This window comes from Oncorhynchus clarkii, chromosome 10, assembly GCF_045791955.1.
Source record: "Oncorhynchus clarkii lewisi isolate Uvic-CL-2024 chromosome 10, UVic_Ocla_1.0, whole genome shotgun sequence".
NCBI lineage: Eukaryota > Metazoa > Chordata > Actinopteri > Salmoniformes > Salmonidae > Oncorhynchus > Oncorhynchus clarkii.
In genome coordinates this window covers 19,499,646-19,522,196 of record NC_092156.1, presented here as the reverse complement: position 1 = coordinate 19,522,196, position 22,551 = coordinate 19,499,646, and the positions used below count along the sequence as shown (strand labels likewise).

The window sequence follows — 22,551 nt, the reverse complement described above, 5'->3', positions numbered from 1 at the left end:
GCAGATGCGTTTGACATCTAAACCTATAACGAGCATCTCAACCAGTGGCGTAGGCAGAAATCCATTGATGGCAGGGCCAGCAAAAATGTAGGTTGGACAAAATTTGGGCCCTCAAATCATCATAAAATTATCCTTAAAGCCTACCCTATACCCTACTGTAATCGATCGCACTCAACAAACCATCTAATGTGATTTCGCATTACAGACCAAATAGACCAAACATTCATGACTCTTGCATTTAACATGCAACTCACATAGACCTACACATAATAAATCATAGGCCTATAATTAATAGACTATGAGACTAGAACATATGCCCTGACATTGCTTATATCACATTGCTTATACTGTAGACTAGAACAATGGTCATCAACCTTTTCTTAGAAAGGTTTGATTTTCTCCATGTCGGCCTACCACTTATTATAAATAACGTAAAGTTCCTTATTTTTGAAAACTCAAGTCTCAAGCTAGGCTATATGATAACACTGGTCAGAGGTCAGTTGTTGTAGCTAGGCTATATGATAACACTGATCAGAGGTCAGTTGTTGTAGCCTATTACTTGCGAGGCACATCAGAGCAGAAACTGAAATAACTAGTTTTTTTATTTCACTGGACTGATGGTCATGTTTCAGCAGAGGAAGCGTGTTTCATGATTTCTGAAAGTGTTGAATAAAAACAGTGTTACAGTGCCTTGTGAAAGTATTCGGCCCCCTTGAACTTTGCGACCTTTTGCCACATTTCAGGCTTCAAACATAAAGATATAAAACTGTATTTTTTTGTGAAGAATCAACAACAAGTGGGACACAATCATGAAGTGGAACGACATTTATTGGATATTTCAAACTTTTTTAACAAATCAAAAACTGAAAAATTGGGCGTGCAAAATTATTCAGCCCCCTTAAGTTAATACTTTGTAGCGCCACCTTTTGCTGCGATTACAGCTGTAAGTCGCTTGGGGTATGTCTCTATCAGTTTTGCACATCGAGAGACTGACATTTTTTCCCATTCCTCCTTGCAAAACAGCTCGAGCTCAGTGAGGTTGGATGGAGAGCATTTGTTAACAGCAGTTTTCAGTTCTTTCCACAGATTCTCGATTGGATTCAGGTCTGGACTTTGACTTGGCCATTCTAACACCTGGATATGTTTATTTTTGAACCATTCCATTGTAGATTTTGCTTTATGTTTTGGATCATTGTCTTGTTGGAAGACAAATCTCTGTCCCAGTCTCAGGTCTTTTGCAGACTCCATCAGGTTTTCTTCCAGAATGGTCCTGTATTGCTCAATCTGATTGTTTCAGCCTGTCTCCCCAGTGGGTGGGCCTGCGCCCACCAGGCCCACCCGTGCCTACACCACGATCTCATCTAGTGAAGACCTTGATGGAATCAAATCAAATGTTATTAGTCACATGCGCGGAATACAACCGGTGTAGATGTCAGGTTGTGCTCTACTGGTATAGAAGTCAGGTGCAGGTGAGCAGAGAGTTGATATCAGGCGCACACTTTATTTGGCAGAAGCTACAACAGACGGACGCAACTGCGTCAAAAAACTTCCAGCCAATGGCAAAAGTGAAAAGCACGACAACAGTCACAATGATGCAAATGTTTAACGATTAAACCTACTTCGGGTTAAACACGGTACCCGGGGAAAAACCAGCCTGGCTCGTCACACAAAACACGTAACAAAACAATTCCACAAAGATGGGAGCAAGGGGTGGGGGCAATGCAAATAGTCTGGGTAGACATTTGATTAGGTGTTCAGGAGTCTTATGGCTTGGGGGTAGAAGCTGTTTAGAAGCTTCTTGGACCTAGACTTGGAGCTCCGGTTACACTTGCCGTGTGGTAGCAGACAGAACAGTCTATGACTAAGGTGGCTGGAGTCTTTGACAATTTTTAGGGCCCTCCTCTGACACCGCCTGGTATTGAGGCCCTGGATGGCAGGAAGCTTGGCCCCAGTGATGTACTGGGCCGTTCACACTACCCTCTGACGTGCCTTGCGGTCGGAGGCCGAGTAGTTGCCATACCAGGCAGTGATGCAATCAGTCAGGATGCTCTCGATGGTGCAGGTGTAGAAGCTTTTGAGGATCTGAGGGCCCAAAAATGTTCAGCCTCCTGAGGGGGAAAGGTTTTGTCGTGAAGAGGTTTCACAGCTGTCTTGGTGTGCTTGGGCCATGTTAGTTTATTGGTGATGTGGACACCAAGGAACTTGAAGCTCTCAACCTGCTCCACTGCAGCCCCGTCGATGAGAATGGGGGCATGCTCGGTCATCTTTTCCTGTAGTCCACAATCATCTCCTTTGTCTTGATCACATTGAGGGAGAGGTTGTTGTCCTGGTACCACACGGCCAGGTCTCTGCCCTCCTAGTGGGTCTAGGATTTCTGGGATAATGGTTTTGATGTGAGCCATGACCAGCCTTTCAAAGCACTTCATGGCTACAGACGTGAGTGCTATGGGTCGGTAGTCATTTAGGCAGGTAACCTTCGTATTCTTGGGCACAGGCACTATGGTGGTCTGCTTAGAACATGTTGGTATTACAGACTCAGACAGGGAGAGGTTGAAAATGTCAGTGAAGACACTTGCCAGTTGATCAGCGCATGCTCGCAGTACACGTCCTGGTATTCCGTCTGGCCGTTCGGCCTTGTGAATGTTGACCTGTTTAAAGGTCTTACTCATATCGGCTGCAGAGAGCGTGATCACACAGTCTTCCGGAACAGCTAGTGGTCTCATGCACATTTCAGTATTATTTGTCTCGAAGTGAGCATAGAAGTAGTGTAGCTCGTCTGGTAGGCTCGTGTCACTGGGCAACTCTCGGCTGTGCTTCACTTTGTAGTCTGTAATGGTTTACAAGCCCTGCCACATCCGACGAGCGTCAGAGCCAGTGTAGTACGATTAGATCTTAGTCCTGTATTGACACTTTGCCTATTTGATGGTTCGTCTGAGGGCATAGAGGGATTTCTTATAAGCTTCCGGGTCAGAGTCCCACTCCTTGAAAGCGGCAGCTCTACCCTTTAGCTCAGTGTGGATGTTGCCTGCAATCCATGGCTTCTGGTTGGGGTATGTACGTACGGTCACTGTGGGGACGACGTCATCGATGCACTTATTGATGAAGCCAATGACTGACGTGGTGTACTCCTCAGTGCCATCGGAGTAATCCTGGAACATATTCCAGTCTGTGCTAGCAAAACAGTCCTGTAGCCTAGCATCTGTGCCATCTGATCACTTTTTCATTGATCTAGTCACTGGTGCGTCCTGCTTTAATTTTAGCTTGTAAGCAGGAATCAGGAGGATATAATTATGGTCAGATTTACCAAATGGAGGGCAAGGGAGAGCTTTGCATGCGTCTCTGTGTGTGGAGTGAAGGTGGTCTAGAGTTTTTTTCCCTCTGGTTGCACATTTAACATGCTGATAGAAATTGACTAAAGAATGGCGCAATCACTGGGGTCATATTCCACTGTGACCGTCTATCAGAACAACCCATCATCATAATAATACACTATCACAGCTAGATCCCAGCAGACAAAACTTGTTGCAATGACGTCAGGCTGACGTTGATTGTGATGTTGTGATAAGGTTGTACACTGGTTGTAATATGATTTTTTTGTACATATATTTTTTGAGACCAGAGAAAGACATCTTTACCTGGTTGTAATCTGACCAGACAACAACCAAAATACTACTTTCTTAGACATCTTGATGATGTCATCAAAAAAGATGTTGGCTAACAAAAAATAGCAACAAACATAAACAAACCAATGTGTCATAGTGTGTTATAAGAGTTATGACAACGACTATGTATGAATGATAAATTACAAAACATGAGATAAAGATGTGAGAGTCATCCCACTGGGTACAGATGTCAGTTCAATGTATAGTTTTGATTTACATTTGATTGAGTTGTCAACTAAAGTGAATTCAACATGTTATAAAAAGGTAAAAAATCGCTGTGTTGATGGTTGATGACTTTATGCAAATCCAATCAGTTTTCCATTTAAACATAATCAACTTGATTTTGGGGGTTGAAATGATGTGGAAACAACATCGATTCAACCAGTTTTTGCCCAGTGGGATGTACGGTATACTTGTATAGATCATGTTCATATAACTGAAACCAATACCCTCAAAATGAGCACAGGCATTTTGGACTAGGTAGCACTCAACTTCACTTCCTTCTTTTCTTCAAAGCTGCTTGTAATGACATTGTAATGACGTTATTTCATTTAAAAAACAAAGTTGGTTGTAATGACGCCATTTCAACCACCTGCCCCACTGAGTTCGTAGCTGCAGTCCAAAATATAAAAGATCTTCACTACTGACTTTACAGATAGTAGCTCACTGCAATATGAAGCAAAGTCAATATCTGCCCTGCAGACAGAGCAAAAGGCGTTACTGATGATCCTGTCAACATGTTAGTCAACAACATCATAACAACTCTACTCCACATGAGCACAACCTCATTTATGCCTTATTCCATTGCTTTTTGACATGAAGAGACTTAAGAGCTGAAATAGTTGCTGTACCCAAACGTCAGTTGCTTGTATTTCATCGCCAATCATCGATAGTACCATCTCCAACAACCCAAATGCATCCACTCCAATTACCTCTGCAGTCAATTCAATATGTTGTCTGGAGATGTAGAACAAATAGAGTACATTTATATAATTTGATCTCAATTTCAAAATAGTCTCTCTATTTGCCCTTTTCTGTAAAGAATATTTGAAGACATCCTTGATTTAGGCCTGCATTCATAAAGTGTTGAAGTGCTGATCAAGAATATTTTCTCCCCTATCCATTATTCATTGATATGTTAAAAGGCAAAACTGATCCTAGCCTCCCTAGGATCGGATCTTTTTTTAAAAATTTTCGCCTAAAATGACATACCCAAATCGAACTGCCTGTAGCTCAGGACCTGAAGCATGGATATGAATATTCTTGGTACCATTTGAAAGGAAACACTTTGAAATTTGTGGAAGTGTGAAATTATTGTAGGAGAATATAACACATTAGATCTGGTAAAAGATAATAAAAAGAAAAAACATGAGGTTTTTTTGTTTGTTTTTGTACCATCATCTTTGAAATGCAAGAGAAAGGTCACAATGTACTATTCCAGGTTAGGAGCAATTTCGATTTTGGCCTCTAGATGGCAGCAGTGTATGTGCAAAGTTTTAGACTGATTCAATGAACCATTGCATTTCTGTTCAAAATGTTGCATCAAGACTGCCCAAATGTGCCTAATTGGTTTATCAATACATTTTGAAGTTCATAACTGTGCACTCTCCTCAAACAATAGCATGGTATTATTTCACTGTCATGGCTACTGTAAATTGGACAGTGCAGTTAGATTAACAAGAATGTAAGCTTTCTGACAAGATCATACATGTCTACGTCCTGGGAAATGTTCTTGTTACTTACAACCTCATGCTAATCACATTAGCCTATGTTAGCTCAACCGTCCCATGGGGGGGGGGGATCCTGTAGAGGCTAGATCAGCGCTCCTACCCTGGTCTGTGAATCCTGCTCAATATCTGGATGATGCTAGGTAGAGGACAGTGGAGGGTTTGCTGGACGTGGGAGGGAAGTGGGTTGGCTGGATGGGGGAAGGGTGAGGGGGCTATTAATGCAAAGTCAACCCATCCCAGTGACGTCCTTGTGTTTTGACTAGTCTCCAGCCGCCCCCTCCTTCTCCCCTTCCCCTCTCCCACTCTCACTGTATGTCTCTTCCTCTTTCCCTCTCTCCCTGTTCCTGTCCTCACCCACTGTGCTTTGAGACTGGAGTGATTCATCATAAAACAGAGAGCCCTGCTATCAGCCAGGTCTCCCAAATCAAATAAAACCAAAGTACACACACATACACACACACACACGCACGCACGCATGCACACACACCCACATACACACACGCACTAGATCAGGCTGAAGGACAGGTAGAGCAGAATCAGGGCCAAGAGCAGACTGTAATGTTCCACTGGGGGTGAACAGGGCCTGGCTGGGAATCAGGTTCAAAGGCTTTACATCGTCAACAGGGATGATTATGAAAAAGATGGGTTGCGTTCAGTTGGGCGAACCGAAGAAAAACATTTTGCAATGGATAACAAACATATGTGTTCTTTTTGAAGAAGTTCAGGTAGCACCTCCTCGTTTGAAAACATTTTCGACAAACTGAACTGGCAATATGGTGTTGGCTCCACCTATGCGCCTAATAAGCTATTGGAAATGCCATACATATGGCTATCCTACCTTCCTTCCTTCACGCACACACGCATGCAAACACACACACTCACACACACACACACACACACACACACACAGTGACAAAGGGGAAGCTGTTTTTTGGAGCAGGCCAAAATAATATGATAGTATATAACCTCCCCGTTTCAAAACATTTCAAAATGTTTTCCACCCACTGAACAGGACGCTTGTTCCTCAGTTACTGTATATGAGAAGAGGAAGGAAGCCCTGGGTCTGACAAAAGATGGGCGCTCTGCTAGCTCTTCTGTCTCTTCTCTCCCTGACCGCTCGCTCCTCTCAGCTTTGAGAAATGCCAAGTCGATACTGGAGTTACAGCTGAGAAGTTCATACACAAACACAAGGGTGCATCTCACGCTAGAGGGAGAATGGTGCTATGACAGCTCGTGTACACACACACACACACATGCATACACACACACACACACATCCTCACAGTGTATCTTTCGCTCTATGTAACTCTCTTTTACAAGTAGATATAGACTGAGACAAACACTCTCTCTCATCTCCATGGCTCTCCATTAAGGTGGTCTCTCTGTGTGGCTGCTCTCAGGTGATTTGTTTCTTAATTAAGTAAATTAGGGTTAGGTTTTATGTGTCCCCTCCAGCTTCACCTCTCCCCCTCTTCGCTCTCCCTTCATCCCTCCATCCCTTCATCCGCCTGGCCACATTAATCCCTCATTAGAGGAGAAGCCCCCTCGCCTTTCCCCTTGCCCCTCCCTACATCCCTCCATCCCTTCCTCTCCCCTAACAACACCTACTAACCTGTCTCCCAGAACTTCACACAAACACACACACACACACACACACACACACACACACACACACACACACACACACACACACACACACACACACACACACACACACACACACACACACACACACACACACACACACAACCAATTACCTCCATTTAAGTACATCAGAAATCCTTGAAGACATCAGGCATGATACCTGTCATTTAAAGGCCACTCTCAGCCCTCTCTCTTTCTATCTCATTCTCTCAATTTCTCTCTTTCTGGAAAAGCCACAGAAAGGGTTCCATTAACTTCTTTGGGACTGGGGGGCAGTATTGGGTAGCTTGGATAATAAGGTGCCCAGAGTAAACTGCCTGCTACTCAGGCCCAAAAGCTAGAATATGCATAGTATTATTAGTATTTGATAGAAAACACTCAGAAGTTTCTAAAACTGTTTGAATGATGTCTGTGAGTATAACAGAACCCATATGGCAGGCAAAAACCTGAGAAAAAAATCCAACCAGGAAGTGGGAAGTCTGAGGTTTGTAGTTTTTCAACTCAGCCTCCATTGAAGGTACAGGGTGATATTAGTTATGTTTCACTTCCCAAGGCTTCCACTAGATGTCACCAGTATTTAGAACCTTTTTTGAGGATTATACTCTAAAGGAGGGGCTCGTAAGGGCTCTTTGAGTGAGTGGTCTGGCAGAGTGCCACAGCCTCGGTCTAGTGCGCTCACGTGAAAGGTGATTACGTTCCACTTAATTTGTACAGACAAAGAAATTGTCCGGTTGGAACATTAACCAGTTGAGTCTATGGGGGCGCTCTTTCATTATTGGATAAAAAACGTTCCTGTTTTAAGCGCAATATTTTGTCACGAAAAGATGCTCGACTATGCATATTATTGACAGTTTTGGAAAGAAAACACTCTGAAGTTTCAGAATCTGCAAAGATATTGTCTGTGAGTGCCCCAGAACTCATTCTACAGGCGAAACCAAGATGAAACGTCAAACAGGAAATGAGCAGAATTTCTGAAGCTCTGTTTTCTAATGTCTCCTTATATGGCTGTGAATGCGACAGGAATAAGCTTAGACCTTCTGCCGTTCCCCCAAGATGTCGGCAGCATTGTGACGTATTTGTAGGCATATCATTGGAAGATTGACCATAAGAGACTACATTTTCCAAGTGTCCGCCTGGTGTCCTGCGTCGAAATTGGTGCGCAACGCCAGGTGCAAGTATTTTTCCATTTGATAGAGAGGAGAAACCAGGCTTCCACGAACGATATATCATCGAAGAGATATGTGAAAAACACCTTGAGGATTGATTCTAAACAACGTTTGCCATGTTTTCAGTCAATATTATGGAGTTAATTTGGAAAAAAGTTTGCGTTTTGAGGACTGAATATTCGGGTTTTTTTGGTAGCCAAATGTGATGTACAAAACGGAACTATTTCTAATACACAAATAATCTTTTTGGAAAAACTGAGCATTTGCTATCTAACTGAGAGTCTCCTCATTGAAAACATCCAAAGTTCTTCAAAGGTAAATTATTTTATTTGAAGGCTTTTCTTGTTTTTTGTTGAAATGTTGCCTGCTGGATGCTAACGCTAATGCTAATGCTAAATGCTACGCTAGCTAGCTACTGTTACACAAATTATTGTTTTCCTATGGTTGAGAAGCATATTTTGAAAATCTGAGATGACAGTGTTGTTTACAAAAAAGCTAAGCTTGAGAGATGGCATATTTATTTCATTTCATTTGCGATTTTCATGAATAGTTAACGTTGCGTTATGGTAATGAGCTTGAGTCTGTATTCACGCTCCCGGATCCGGGATGGCTAAGTGCTAGAGGTTAATGAAGTTTTATGTTAAAACATCCTAAAGATTTATTCCATACTTAGTTTGGCATGTTTCTACGGGCTGTAACAGAACTTTTTTAAACTTTTCGTCCGACGTTCGGCGCGACCTGAACGCGCTTTTGGATTTGTTTACCAAACGCCCTAACAAAAGAAGATATTTGGACATAACTGATGGACATTATCGAACAAATCAAACATTTATGGTGGAACTGCGATTCCTGGGAGTGCATTCTGATGAAGATCATCAAAGGTAAGTGAATATTTAAAATGATATTTCTGAGTAATTGACTACCCAATATGGCAGGTATCTTTTTGGCTGCTTTGTTGTCTAAAGGCTGTCCTCAGATTATTGCATGGTTTGCTTTCTCCGTAAAGTTTTTTTGAAATCTGAGAAGGAGAAGGAGAAGTTTATCTAAAGTTCCATGTATAATAGTCGTATCTTTATCAATGTTTATTATGAGTATTTCTGTAAATTGATGTGGCTCTCTGCAATATCACCGCATGTTTTAGAACTACTGAACGTAACGCGCCAATGTAAACTCAGATGTTCTTATATAAATATGAAGATCCTCAAAGCTTAGTGATTCATGTTCTCTTTTTCTGCTTTTTGTGACTCCTCTCTTTGGCTAGAAAAAATGGCTGTGTTTTTCTGTGACTTGGTGGTGACCTAACAATCGTTTGTGGTGCTTTCGCTGTAAATCCTTTTTGAAATCAGACACTGTGTCTGGATTAATGAGAATTGTATCTTTAAAATGGTGTAAAATACTTGTATGATTGGGGAATTTTAATTATGAGATTTTTGCTGTTTTGAACTTGGCGCCCTGCACTTCCACTGGCTGTTGCAGGGGGGTACTGCTAGCGGAAATACAGGTGAAATATAACAATTTAAAAATGGGGTCATATTGCACTTCCTAAGGCTTCCACTAGATGTCAACAGTCTTTAGAACCTTGTTTCAGGCCTCTACTGTGAAGTGGGAGCGAATGAGAGCTGTTTGAGTCAGGTGTCTGGCAGAATGCCATGAGCTAAATAATGTGCGTGGCCATGAGACATGGCATGACATGTTTCTACAAACTATAATATAACTCTTTAAACTTTTCGTCGGAACTAAGTGATCGCGCATTGAGCATTTGGATTACTGGGCTAAACGTGCGAACAAAAATGAGGTATTTGGACATAAATGATGGCCTTTATCGAAAGCAAACATTTATTGTGGAACTGGAATTCCCTGGGAGTGCATTCCGATCAAGATCATCAAAGGTAAGTGAATATTTATAACGCTATTTCTGACACCTCTCCTTCTTTGGAAAATGGCTGTACATTTTTCTGTGGCTAGGTGCTGACCTAACATAATCGCAAGGTGTGCTTTCGCCCTATAGCCTTTTTGAAATCTGACACAGCGGTTGCATTAAGGAGAATTTTATCTATAATTCCATGCATAACACTTGTATCTTTTATCAATGTTTATTATGAGTATTTCTGTAATTTGATGTGGCTCTCTGCACTTTCACCAGATGTTTGTTTGAGACAATGCATTTCTGAACATAACACACCTGTCACGCCCTGACCTTAGAGCTTTTTATGTCTCTATTTTGGTTTGGTCAGGGTGTGATTTGGGTGGGCATTCTATGTTCCTTTTTCTATGGTTTTGTATTTCTTTGTTTTGGCCAGGTATGTTTCTCAATCAGGGACAGCTGTCTATCGTTGTCTCTGATTGGGAACCATTCTTAGGTAGCTTTTTCCCACAGGGTTTTTGTGGTAGTTCATTTCTGTTTAGTGTTTGCACCTTACAGGACTGTTTCAATTATTCTCTTTGGTCCGATGATTCCTCATCTTCCAACAACGAATATCGCTACAACACCAATTTCAAATGAGGTTTTTGGACATAAAGATTAACTTTATCGAACAAAACACACATTTATTGTATAACATGAAGTCCTGTGAGTGCCATCTGATGAAGATCATCCAAGGTTAGTGATTAATTTAATCACTATTTCTGACTTTTGTGAGCCCTCTCCTTGGCTGACCTAACAATCGCTTGGTGTGCTTTCGCCGTGAAGCCTATTTGAAATCGGACACAGTGGCTGGATTTACAAGAAGTTTATCTTTAAAATGGTGTATAATACTTGTATGTTTGAGGAATTTTAATTATGGGGTTTCTGTTGTTTTGAATTTGGCACCCTATTTCACTGGCTGTTGGCGAGGTGGGACGCTACTGTCCCACATAGCCTACTTAACTTCTCTGGGATAAGGGAGGAAAAGGGGCATAATAGCCGAAAAACAACATACAAATATGTAGTGATACATTACCGTAATATGCATTACATGCACTCTGTACATATACGTTATGGGATTTTATGAATAATGACTAAATTATGTATACATTTAAAGCAGGATTGTAACTAACATAATTCTACCCTGTCTGATGAAGAATGTTTGTACATAGGCAAAGAGGAAGTGTGACAAACAACTTGTGACCACAGTGAAACTAACAACAGTAAAGATGTCTGGTCCCCAACCAGGGAGGGGAGAACCCATTGGGCTTGCAGTAGATTGTGTAACATGTGGTAGCATATGATAAGCAATATGTATGTGTTGGAATGGAATTGAAAAGCAGCTTTGTCATTGTCTTAGAGGAGGAGGGACATTTATGACAAAATGAGAGGTATATGAACCAATGCACATGAAATGATTGGCAGAGCTCTCGAGAATAAACGCTATTGGCTAATTTAGTGGCTGGTCTCTGTCCATTTTATGCAAATAAGAACCTTACAAATTCTTAGAAACAGACAGTGTTTTAATGAATTAGTTAATGAACACATAGTTACTAAATTCATCTAACAATATACTGTTCATACACACACATGAATACAGAAAGACATCGAGAGATACAAGGACATACATGTGCTCCTAGACACCTTTAGAAACCAGAGTAGACCCTTATAGAATATAGAAATGTAGATACCTGACTACCCACTATATAACACACATACCCATACACTTGGTGTGGAGGAGACTGAGTCGGAGTGCCAGGCAGAATATTAATGAGTCATCAGAGATGAACGTGTCACTATGTCAAAAAGGAGAGAGACAGGGGTGCAGCAGCGCAGTTTGTGAGAGGTGGACTCAACCCATTCAATCTCTAACCCTCTTCCCTCTTTTTCTTCCTCCCAAGATCTACTCACTCAATAAGTCACAGTCAATGTTGGTGTTTTGGAAAGAAATCTCTGCCTGGAGAGAAATCCAAAATTGCCCATTTAACACTATCGGGCCGACTCCGTCGGTATTGTACTTTGTGGTACTGGTTTGAATATGTTCTGTTCCCATTGTCCTTTCGTGCACGGTTCCAGGAACTATGGTGGATGCCCAACCAAGTCAACTCAGTATGGCTCAGCTTGGCTCGGTAGTGTGAAAAGGGTGCACATACCAGCATCCATTCTCATCGTCATGGCAATTACCCTTGTCAGCTTTGTAGACTGTCACCGACAGGATTTGTTGGATGAAGTACATCTTCCACACAATTACTGTAGGTCCCTCTCTCAGGCTCTCTTTATTTCTCTCTTTGGAAACATATGTCCTTGAACCAGCGTTAAGGTCATTCGGACCCTATTCAAACCCTTTATATCTAAGCAGAGACAGGGAGAGAGAGTGTGATGTAAACAATGGATTTAAAAAATATATTTTATTTAACTAGGCAAGTCAGTTAAGAACAAATTCTTATTTACAATGACGGCCTCCCCTGGCCAAACCCAGATGACGCTGGGCCAATTGTGCGCCGCCCTATGGGAATCCCAATCTCGTGTGTGTGTGTGTGTGTGTGTGTGTGTGTGTGTGTGTGTGTGTGTGTGTGTGTGTGTGTGTGTGAGTGAGAGAGACTCTCCTGCCCCCGGCTATTGGAGCCGCATTGATTGGCTGATATAATTCCGTTCTGCTTTGGCTCGACCAATCAATGGTTGACTTCCATTAAGCTGGGAGGAAAGGGAGTCGGAATTCTCTGCTCTTCTTGATGGGAGTTTTTCACACTTAACTTCAGGAGGACAAATGGTTTGGCTCTACCTCAAGCCATATGTCAGTTCCTAGCGGGCAAAATTGGGCATGGGACGTCATAATAATGTTATTTTCTGTTTATAAACTAGTTTCCTGGTTATAGAAACGTGATATTACAACCACAAAAAAAACGTAATTCTATCAGTAGACAACCATGTCGTCAGAAAATACCGCTAGAATAACGTTGTTACGACTAGTTTTGAAACCAGCTGACTGGTTACTTCTCTATCAGGTAACAATGGAAATTAAAGGTGACAATACCAATCCACTACAATGTCAAATAAATGTCAAAGACACTGTCTGTTCAATCATTCTTACTGACAATGATTAAAAGGAAAAGCAGCACATTCATATAGGAGATTATATTACATACAGTGCCTTGCGAAAGTATTTGGCCCCCTTGAACTTTGCGACCTTTTGCCACATTTCAGGCTTCAAACATAAAGATATAAAACTGTATTTATTTGTGAAGAATCAACAACAAGTGGGACACAATCATGAAGTGGAACGACATTTATTGGATATTTCAAACTTTTTTAACAAATCAAAAACTGAAAAATTGGGCGTGCAAAATTATTCAGCCCCTTTACTTTCAGTGCAGCAAACTCTCTCCAGAAGTTCAGTGAGGATCTCTGAATGATCCAATGTTGACCTAAATGACTAATGATGATAAATACAATCCACCTGTGTGTAATCAAGTCTACGTATAAATGCACCTGCACTGTGATAGTCTCAGAGGTCCGTTAAAAGCGCAGAGAGCATCATGAAGAACAAGGAACACACCAGGCAGGTCCGAGATACTGTTGTGAAGAAGTTTAAAGCCGGATTTGGATACAAAAAGATTTCCCAAGCTTTAAACATCCCAAGGAGCACTGTGCAAGCGATACTATTGAAATGGAAGGAGTATCAGACCACTGCAAAACTACCAAGACATGGCCGTCCCTCTAAACTTTCAGCTCATACAAGGAGAAGACTGATCAGAGATGCAGCCAAGAGGCCCATGATCACTCTGGATGAACTGCAGAGATCTACAGCTGAGGTGGGAGACTCTGTCCATAGGACAACAATCAGTCGTATATTGCACAAATCTGGCCTTTATGGAAGACTGGCAAGAAGAAAGCCATTTCTTAAAGATATCCATAAAAAGTGTTGTTTAAAGTTTGCCACAAGCCACCTGGGAGACACACCAAACATGTGGAAGAAGGTGCTCTGGTCAGATGAAACCAAAATTGAACTTTTTGGCAACAATGTAAAACGTTATGTTTGGCGTAAAAGCAACACAGCTCATCACCCTGAACACACCATCCCCACTGTCCAACATGGTGGTGGCAGCATCATGGTTTGGGCCTGCTTTTCTTCAGCAGGGACAGGGAAGATGGTTAAAATTGATGGGAAGATGGATGGAGCCAAATACAGGACCATTCTGGAAGAAAACCTGATGGAGTCTGCAAAAGACCTGAGACTGGGACGGAGATTTGTCTTCCAACAAGACAATGATCCAAAACATAAAGCAAAATCTACAATGGAATGGTTCAAAAATAAACATATCCAGGTGTTAGAATGGCCAAGTCAAAGTCCAGACCTGAATCCAATCGAGAATCTGTGGAAAGAACTGAAAAACTGCTGTTCACAAATGCTCTCCATCCAACCTCACTGAGCTCGAGCTGTTTTGCAAGGAGGAATGGGAAAAAATGTCAGTCTCTCGATGTGCAAAACTGATAGAGACATACCCCAAGCGACTTACAGCTGTAATCGCAGCAAAAGGTGGCGCTACAAAGTATTAACTTGAGGGGGCTGAATAATTTTGCACGCCCAATTTTTCAGTTTTTGATTTGTTAAAAAAGTTTGAAATATCCAATAAATGTCGTTCCACTTCATGATTGTGTCCCACTTGTTGTTGATTCTTCACAAAAAAATACAGTTTTATATCTTCATGTTTGAAGCCTGAAATGTGGCAAAAGGTCGCAAAGTTCAAGGGGGCCGAATACTTTCGCAAGGCACTGTATATCCAGTGGAGTCTCCTCAGAAGAGGAAGTGGAGGACCATCCTCCTCAGTGAACTTCACAAAAATAAAACTACTACCGGAGGACGCCCTCCAACCTATCAGAGCTCTCTCTATCAGAGCTCTTGCAGAATGAAAATAAAATTTTGTCCACACAACGAAGGATCAGAGAATGAATCTAGTACTGAAAGCTTAAGCTACAACTAGCTAACACTGCAGTGCATAAAATGTGGTGAGTAGTTGACTAAATTTGAGAGAAAGACAATAGTTTAACAGTTTTTAACAAATTCATTTCTTAAAAAATGAAGGAGAAGCAAGAGGGAGAGCTAGCTATATTTCATTGTATTTTTTCCACTTTCACTTACTTAGCTAGCTAGTTTAGCCTACTCAAACACCCGGCTCAAACAGATAAGGATGCTAAATTAGCTAGCTGGCTATGGCTATCCAACACTGGAACTCTTCCAAGGCAAGCTTTTGGTTGTATTAATTAATTGCCACCAGGGCAAGCTGGTAACTGCTAAAGTGCTTGCTAACTATACACTGTACTGCATGATTTTAGCAGGTTTACTAATGCGTTTGTTCTATTGGCTGTGTTGACTATGACGTTAGATGGCGACAATGATGTAGGCTGTCTATAGCGGTTATGATATGAGTGTTTGGCTTGGAAAGTTTTTTTTTGCCTGGTCATAGACAGCTGACGTGTGGTGCAATGAAGTCCACAAGCGAAGGGAAAAGGTGAGAGAGGAGGAGCGCGTGTGACCAGGGGTGTATCCATTCCGCCGATTCTGTTGAAAAACGTTCCTTAAACAGAAGAAAACGGTACAAAACGGGGATAAACATACTTGAATTTGTCCAATAGAAACTCTTGTTTGCAACTGTTGGACTAATGATTACAACCTAGATCAGCTAGATGCAGGCAAGAGTGTGCAAGGCAGCATTAAATGTGTCACTGTCTGTCACCTTGATTACTAAAGATTATCTTGACCTGTGCACCTACATTGTAAACATTAATTCATAGGCTAGGTTGTAGCAACCTCATGATGGGTATAGGGAAATTTGAGTATCGTGTAGTACCCTAAATCTATCGATGTTACATTGAGCTGGGTGAATGGAATATGAATGAGTCATTCAGTATGCTGTAACAGAAATAAGGACATGCTCATAAAAAAAGCTATACACTAACTACCATTCAAAAGTTTAGGGTCACATAGAAATATCCTTGTTTTTGAAAGAAAAGCACATTTTTGTCCATTAAAATAACATCAAATTGATCAGCAATACAGTGTAGACATTGTTAATGTTGTAAATGACTACTGAAACTGGAATATCTACATAGGCGTACAGGCCAATTATCAGCAACCGTCACTCCTGTGTTCCAATGGCACGTTTTGTTAGCTAATCCAAGTTTATCATTTTAAAAGACTAATTGATCATTAGAAAACCCTTTTGCAATTATGTTAACACAGCTGAAAACGGTTGTGCTGATTAAGAAGCAATAAAACTGGCCTTCTTTAGACTAGTTGAGTATCTGGAGCATCAGCATTTGTGAGTCAGATTACAGGCTCAAAATGGCCAGAAACAAAGACTTTCTTCTGAAAGTTGTCAGTCTATTCTTGTTCTGAGAAATGAAGGCTATTCCATGTGAGAAATTGCCAAGAAACTGAAGATCTCGTACAACGCTGTGTACTACTCCCTTCACAGAACAGCACAAACTGGCCCTAACCAGAATAGAAAGAGGAGTGGGAGGCCCCGGTGCACAACTGAGCAAGTACATTAGAGTGTCACACGCACAAGCACATACACACACTATAAACACACATACACAAACACACTGTAAAAACACACACAAACACACACACACCCCATTCCTTAAACACATGTCTCAGACACAACTCTTCATCCTCTGCTTAACTTAGCCATCAGTTTTCTAATATCGCATCGTTGATAATAAAAGACAAGCGGTGGGGCAGGGGGCCTGGTGTATTTATAGACTCCTGGAGGGCGAGAGGGATCATCAGAAGCCAAATCATCTGTCCTGGGAACCCGCCTTGGGGCCAAACACAGATGAGAGAAACACTGCACCCCAGAGAACCAGAGAGCAACAAATCACTAACACACCAAATATGAGACATGGGGATTGGTGCGAAAGAGAGAGAAATGATGAGATAGTGCATGCTGCTGCACAGTAACAAAAGAGAACAGACTATATAGCTTATAGTAGATGAACACCAAATATGAGACATGGATTGGATGTTGTTGCTACGCACACAGCAATGGAGAATGGATGGAACATAGCCTTTAGTTAGTAGGTGAAACTCAAATGCTGGTATGAGACATGGAGGATTGACAGAAGAGAGAAATAGACTCTGCAGTGACCAGCAATAGAGAATGGATGGAACTGAATAGACAAACGTCCAATATGAACCATGGGCACTGAGGATAGCATGGAAAGTAGAAGTCGGTACACACACAGCCATAAAGAATGGGACATAGCCTAGCCGTAGATTGCAGTTATACAATGGTGAATGGGAGATGGGGGAATAAGCATATTGAATCGAAACTAAATACAAAGTCTGTGTCCTAAATAGCACCCGATTCCCTACATACTGTAGTGCACTATTTTTGACAAGTGCACAATACTGAGAACAGAGTGCCATTTGGGATGCAGACAAAGACTAGAGCACATAATGTGAACCATGGGGGGCTGGTGAGAATGCAGTGAATTGAAACCCCACTCGACGTGACATGCCATACTACGCAATTCAATGTGACAACCTTCAACTTGACGTAAGTACAGTACGTGACGAGACTTGATGTGACACTAACACAGGCTGTGACGGATCTGTGTTCAAATAACACCGAATGGAATGGACTGTTTCCCAACCGTCAACCAATGCTCAATGTGACATCACTCGACCTTGTGACCCTAACAACTGAGGCCCTAACCGGTGAGGCTGTACTATACGGCAGACTTAGTGATTTGGAGGCTCCAGACAGGCCAGTCTGAGGCACCCTCTGCCCCTCGAAATGCGTGGACAAAATGTTTTAATGGGCTATATATTAAAGACGTAATTTAACTGTAAAAATGTATTACCTTTTAATGTCCTGTAAACCAAACCAGTCATTGTGTTTTTATCTGATTGTCAAAAAATAACTTCAGAAAGTAGATTATCTTCACACGTTCATCCCAAAATTATTCCAGCATCCAAACAGTGCACTGTGCACCAGCCAACAAACTTACAATTTGCAAGTGGAGAAACTATCTCACCAGAGAAAGCCTCCGAGCGAGCGAAACATCGCCCCTCTGTCTTACTATCTGTAGCCCATGTATCTGATGCTGACATGCCATCCTCTTTTTCACCAGACAGCATCAGACACATGGGCTACACATATATGTCCTCTGCCTCAACGACAATGGCAGTATTATCAGCAGCACCTGTCATTTTCCAAAATAAATGCGTATTGTATCCCCCTAGAGTCCAAGGGCCCTGGGCTGGGTTTCTACTTAGCTAGCCTCAATGAGAACCAGGTCTCCCTAAGAAGGTAAGCCTGGGAAAGTTCATGGCAGAAAACTAGCTAAATAGGGGTGAAGACCCGGTGTAAATCAGTTTCGCCTCGCTAAACGTCAAACCAATTGAATGCCTTGCTTGGGCGGAGCTCCAATAGCGCTCACCAGTTTAGTGCCATCGTGCAACAGTGTGTGACAATTATTTTCACAGTCTATAGTGAGGGTGGCAGGGAAATCGAAGGAAAATTATTTTTTGGGATGTATGTCAATTTTATGAATAGAGCACACTCGTGACAATACAGAATTAATATATTTTTTGTTGTTGTTGATGAAACATAATATGCTATTAACCCATAGAAACACATTGAATAACAGATTCATATATAAAATAACAGGAAGTCCAACATTTTATCAAAATAAAGTATGTTTTGAAGTGTCTGTCTTATATCTGAGATATACATGTATAGTGATTTTTTTATTACCATGGAATTACTTGTATACCTTTGACGTGGAAATGCCCTATTCACTTCCATTCATTTTTCGTCCCGGCACCGGGTTACCTTCATACGAGTCCCATAGAGCAGAACAGAGAACACGGTTGTGTTTGTGAGAGTCTCCTCTTTCCATAGAGGGGTCATAATAACATATTAATTTGTAGGACAAACCGACTCTACAGACGTTTTCGTGAGAAACCCGATTTTCAAGATATCTCCTGGTCTGACAAACACCAGCAGATGCGGTAAGCCGACATATTTATTTATTTTTTAGGCCCAGCTCATGAGGCCCCTCTATGATGTGAGGCCTGAGTCAATTGCTTCTTCTTCCTAATGGTAAGTCCGCCAGTGACTATACTATATAATTCTATACTATATACAAACCCCCAATGAGCGGAGAGATAGACTGAGAACGGGCAGATGTTGACCTTAACTATGGAAGCCGACCCAGCTGAGGATGATGAGAAGAGATGACTGTGAGGGAGAAAAGCCTGACAGTGAGGGAGAAAGATGTGTGTGTATACTAAAGCAGAGTAGATGAAGTCACGTCCAGTACCAGACTGCAGTCGTACCCGGGGGCAAGAAAGGACAAGCCTCTCTCACACAGGGCTCCTAAGGTTAGCAGCAGGGTATTCACCACCACAACCAGCAGTCACTCCCCGCAAACAAACAATGACAGGCTTAGCCAACACTGCTCCTCGCTACCTGCTGCTGAGCCATAGTGATGAAGGGAAACATGCACAGCCTTCCACAACAACCTCACACACATACATTGCATAGACGTACATACATAAATGCATGTACATGCTCTAATGTATGCAAAGAGGAGAGAGTGCCTTGCTAGATAAGAATCACAGTTTGTTTCATACACACACACACACACACACACACACAGTTGAAGCTGGGAGGGAGCCAGAGAGTATCCTGTCATGTTGCAGTGTTCATGGGGACACACTGTATACTGTGTCTGTGTGTATGTATCATGGGCGTGCACATGTGTGTGACAGAGAAAGAAAAAAGGCACACAGACACACTATCTTCTCACAATCTCACCATAACATACCACTATAGTCTCACAACGGTAATAGGCAAACTTTCTCATGCCATTAGACAATCCGAATCCCAACCACCCTTCCATCCACACCAAACCTGGGTTTTAACCGTCTGCAATCACAGTCTAACAATGGACACAATTGTGTTATGCCAACACCCTGGCATCCAAACCAGAGTTTGACTTGACTGGTCAGATGAGAAAGATAGCCATTAAAACATAAAATTGGGATGCATCTGGCCAGTCTGTACTCACAGGCATTGGTGACAGCAAAGCTGTTGGCCGTCTCAATGTTGTCCACATGAGGCACCAGGTTGAAGGGGGCCTCGGACGCGTTGGGACTGGTATTGTGCAGAAAGATGGCCAGGCGAAACGCTGTGTATTCCTGATCCGTGTTTCTGATGAACAGGCCACCTGCAGAGAGAGGGAGAAAGGGAGAGAGGGATGAGAGAGAGGTATTTATTATTATATGTATTATATATATACAGTAAATATTTTTTAAATACTTTTATTACGTTTAGCTATAAATACATAGCAAAATTAAATGCAGGGAGAGAGAGAGACAGGGAGAGAGAGCGATGGATGGATGGATGGATGGATGGATGGATGGATGGAGAGTGAGAGAGTGAGAGAGTGAGTGAGCAATGGGATGTCTGTCACTGAGCATACAGTAAATGATTTTGATGAAAAACAAGAGCCACAGCCAATAACCTTAGCACAGCCAATAACCTTAACACATTGTCCCTCCCAAAGGACCCTGCCTGGAAATCGTAAAAGGTCAACCAAGCTTGAATAGACATGTGGCCCATTGGAATATACCTTTAAAACACACCACACATCTATTAAATTCAAAATTATTATTCGACAGAGGGATATCATTCGACCCCGAATTATTTGCGTTCAGCATGATTTGTTCGGATGTGCTTGAGCTATAAATAAGCCAATTCGATCGACTCAGCAGTAATATTAACGCACTGGATTTACGGTTCCTTTTTGGTTCCTTTTTGGGCCACGGCCAACCCCATAAGTTAAAGGCCAAAAGACCGAGGGCACTTGACACTAGCAGAGATCCCTCCACGGCGCGGCTTTTAGGCTACATATAGTCAGTCAGTGCTTTAGCTGGGTTCGGACAGAGGCTCTAGATTGAATAAACGCGCTCCTCGTGTTTTCTCAGTGGCAACGAACCCAGCCAGCAACATATAAAACAGTATGACCATGACAAACGGGTTTATGCAAAAGCAGAACGGAGTCTTCTGAATGTAACAGGGGTGAGTGTGCACTCTGCAGCAGGGCTACACACACTTTGAGAGAATTCCCGCTGCTGATCCATTCGCTCCGACCAAGCGAAGCATCCAGTCATTGCTCGGAGCACTAGGCTACTGCTGCAGTGGGGCTTTGAAAGGACACCGAATGCTGAGGACCGCACTGAAACAGTTATGTATGACCATATATACATGTTTCCCTTCTGCAAATACGAGACAAAATATTGAATCAACTAGGAACAAATTGAAATTGTAATGTTAATACAGTAATAGGTTTCTCAGTCAATTTCTCAGTCAATTCTACTTTGCAATGTCAATGTTATGTGATCATGAATGATGAACAAGTAGACAATTTCCTAACAAGGTCACATAAACTATAATGAAAACAAGACCTTATTCACCACTTCATAACCCGATTGGCAAATGTCCATGCCCTTTTAATTGTCAAGCACTGCTGTAGGCTACACTTACCGATCTGTACACTGCTTGGGAAAGCCCCCATTGTGAGTCCCCGAAAGACAGACAATATCAATAGAAACTGGTCACAAGAAATCCTCATTTTGTTTTGGTTAAAAACTGATAAGAGACATTGAAGAGGATGACAGTCGGGGGAAAAACAAGACGAAAAGAAAAAGAGGCTCCGTTCATTAGCAATCCATTATGGGTTGAATCTTCCCCCGCAGTGCCGGCAAACGCTGGTACATACGGCTGTTGGGCAGTAGAGACGTTACACACAAGATGAGGGGAGCTTGTCAGTGGTGGGCTGCCTGCATGGAGAGCGGAATCACACATGCGCTTTCTCTCAAGCCTGTCTCCCTCTCTGCTGCCGTTCTCGAACTCCTCCCGCACATGTTCCCGCAACGCCACCCTGTTACTCGTTGAGAAGAAGTGTCCCATTCTATAAGCAGGTTAGCGTTTTGTTCTGGAGGCAGCTTTGCAGAGTGGTCACTAGTGGGCACAGTCATAAGTCATAAAATCTAACCCTAACCTTAACTTCACAGTTAACCCTAATGCCTAACCCTAAACTTAAATCTAACCCTAACCTTAATTCTAACCCTAAACTTAACTACACAGTTAACCCTAATGCCTAAACTTAAATATGACCCTAACCTTAACTACACAGTTAACCCTAACACTAATGCCTAACCCTAAACTCAAATCTAACCCCAACCTTAACTACACCCTAATGCCTAACCCTAAGCTTAAATTAAGACCAAAAGCTAATTTTAGTTTTCATGAATTTTTACAATATATCAAATTTTGACTTTGCAGATGACCTAAGTGAAAATCACTCAGTTCATTGTCCAGGACAAAACTCATGACAATAAACGTCAACCTACATTATATTATACCAGT

General features: G+C 42.0%; 1 protein-coding gene across 2 annotated transcripts in view; it reads right to left on the bottom strand.

Moving 5' to 3' along the window:
• The window catches only part of LOC139418116 (glutamate receptor 4-like), a 192,412-nt gene extending 170,497 nt beyond the window's left edge, over positions 1 to 21,915 (bottom strand). For both annotated transcript variants that reach the window (XM_071167321.1, XM_071167320.1), the window contains exons 1-2: positions 21,667 to 21,915; positions 20,189 to 20,347 (exon numbers count right to left, since the gene is read on the bottom strand). In XM_071167321.1, the coding sequence (XP_071023422.1) occupies positions 20,189 to 20,347; positions 21,667 to 21,754 (247 nt within the window). In that variant the 5' untranslated portion in view covers positions 21,755 to 21,915. The remainder of the gene's footprint in view (positions 1 to 20,188; positions 20,348 to 21,666) is intronic.
• Positions 21,916 to 22,551: the final 636 nt, after the last annotated feature.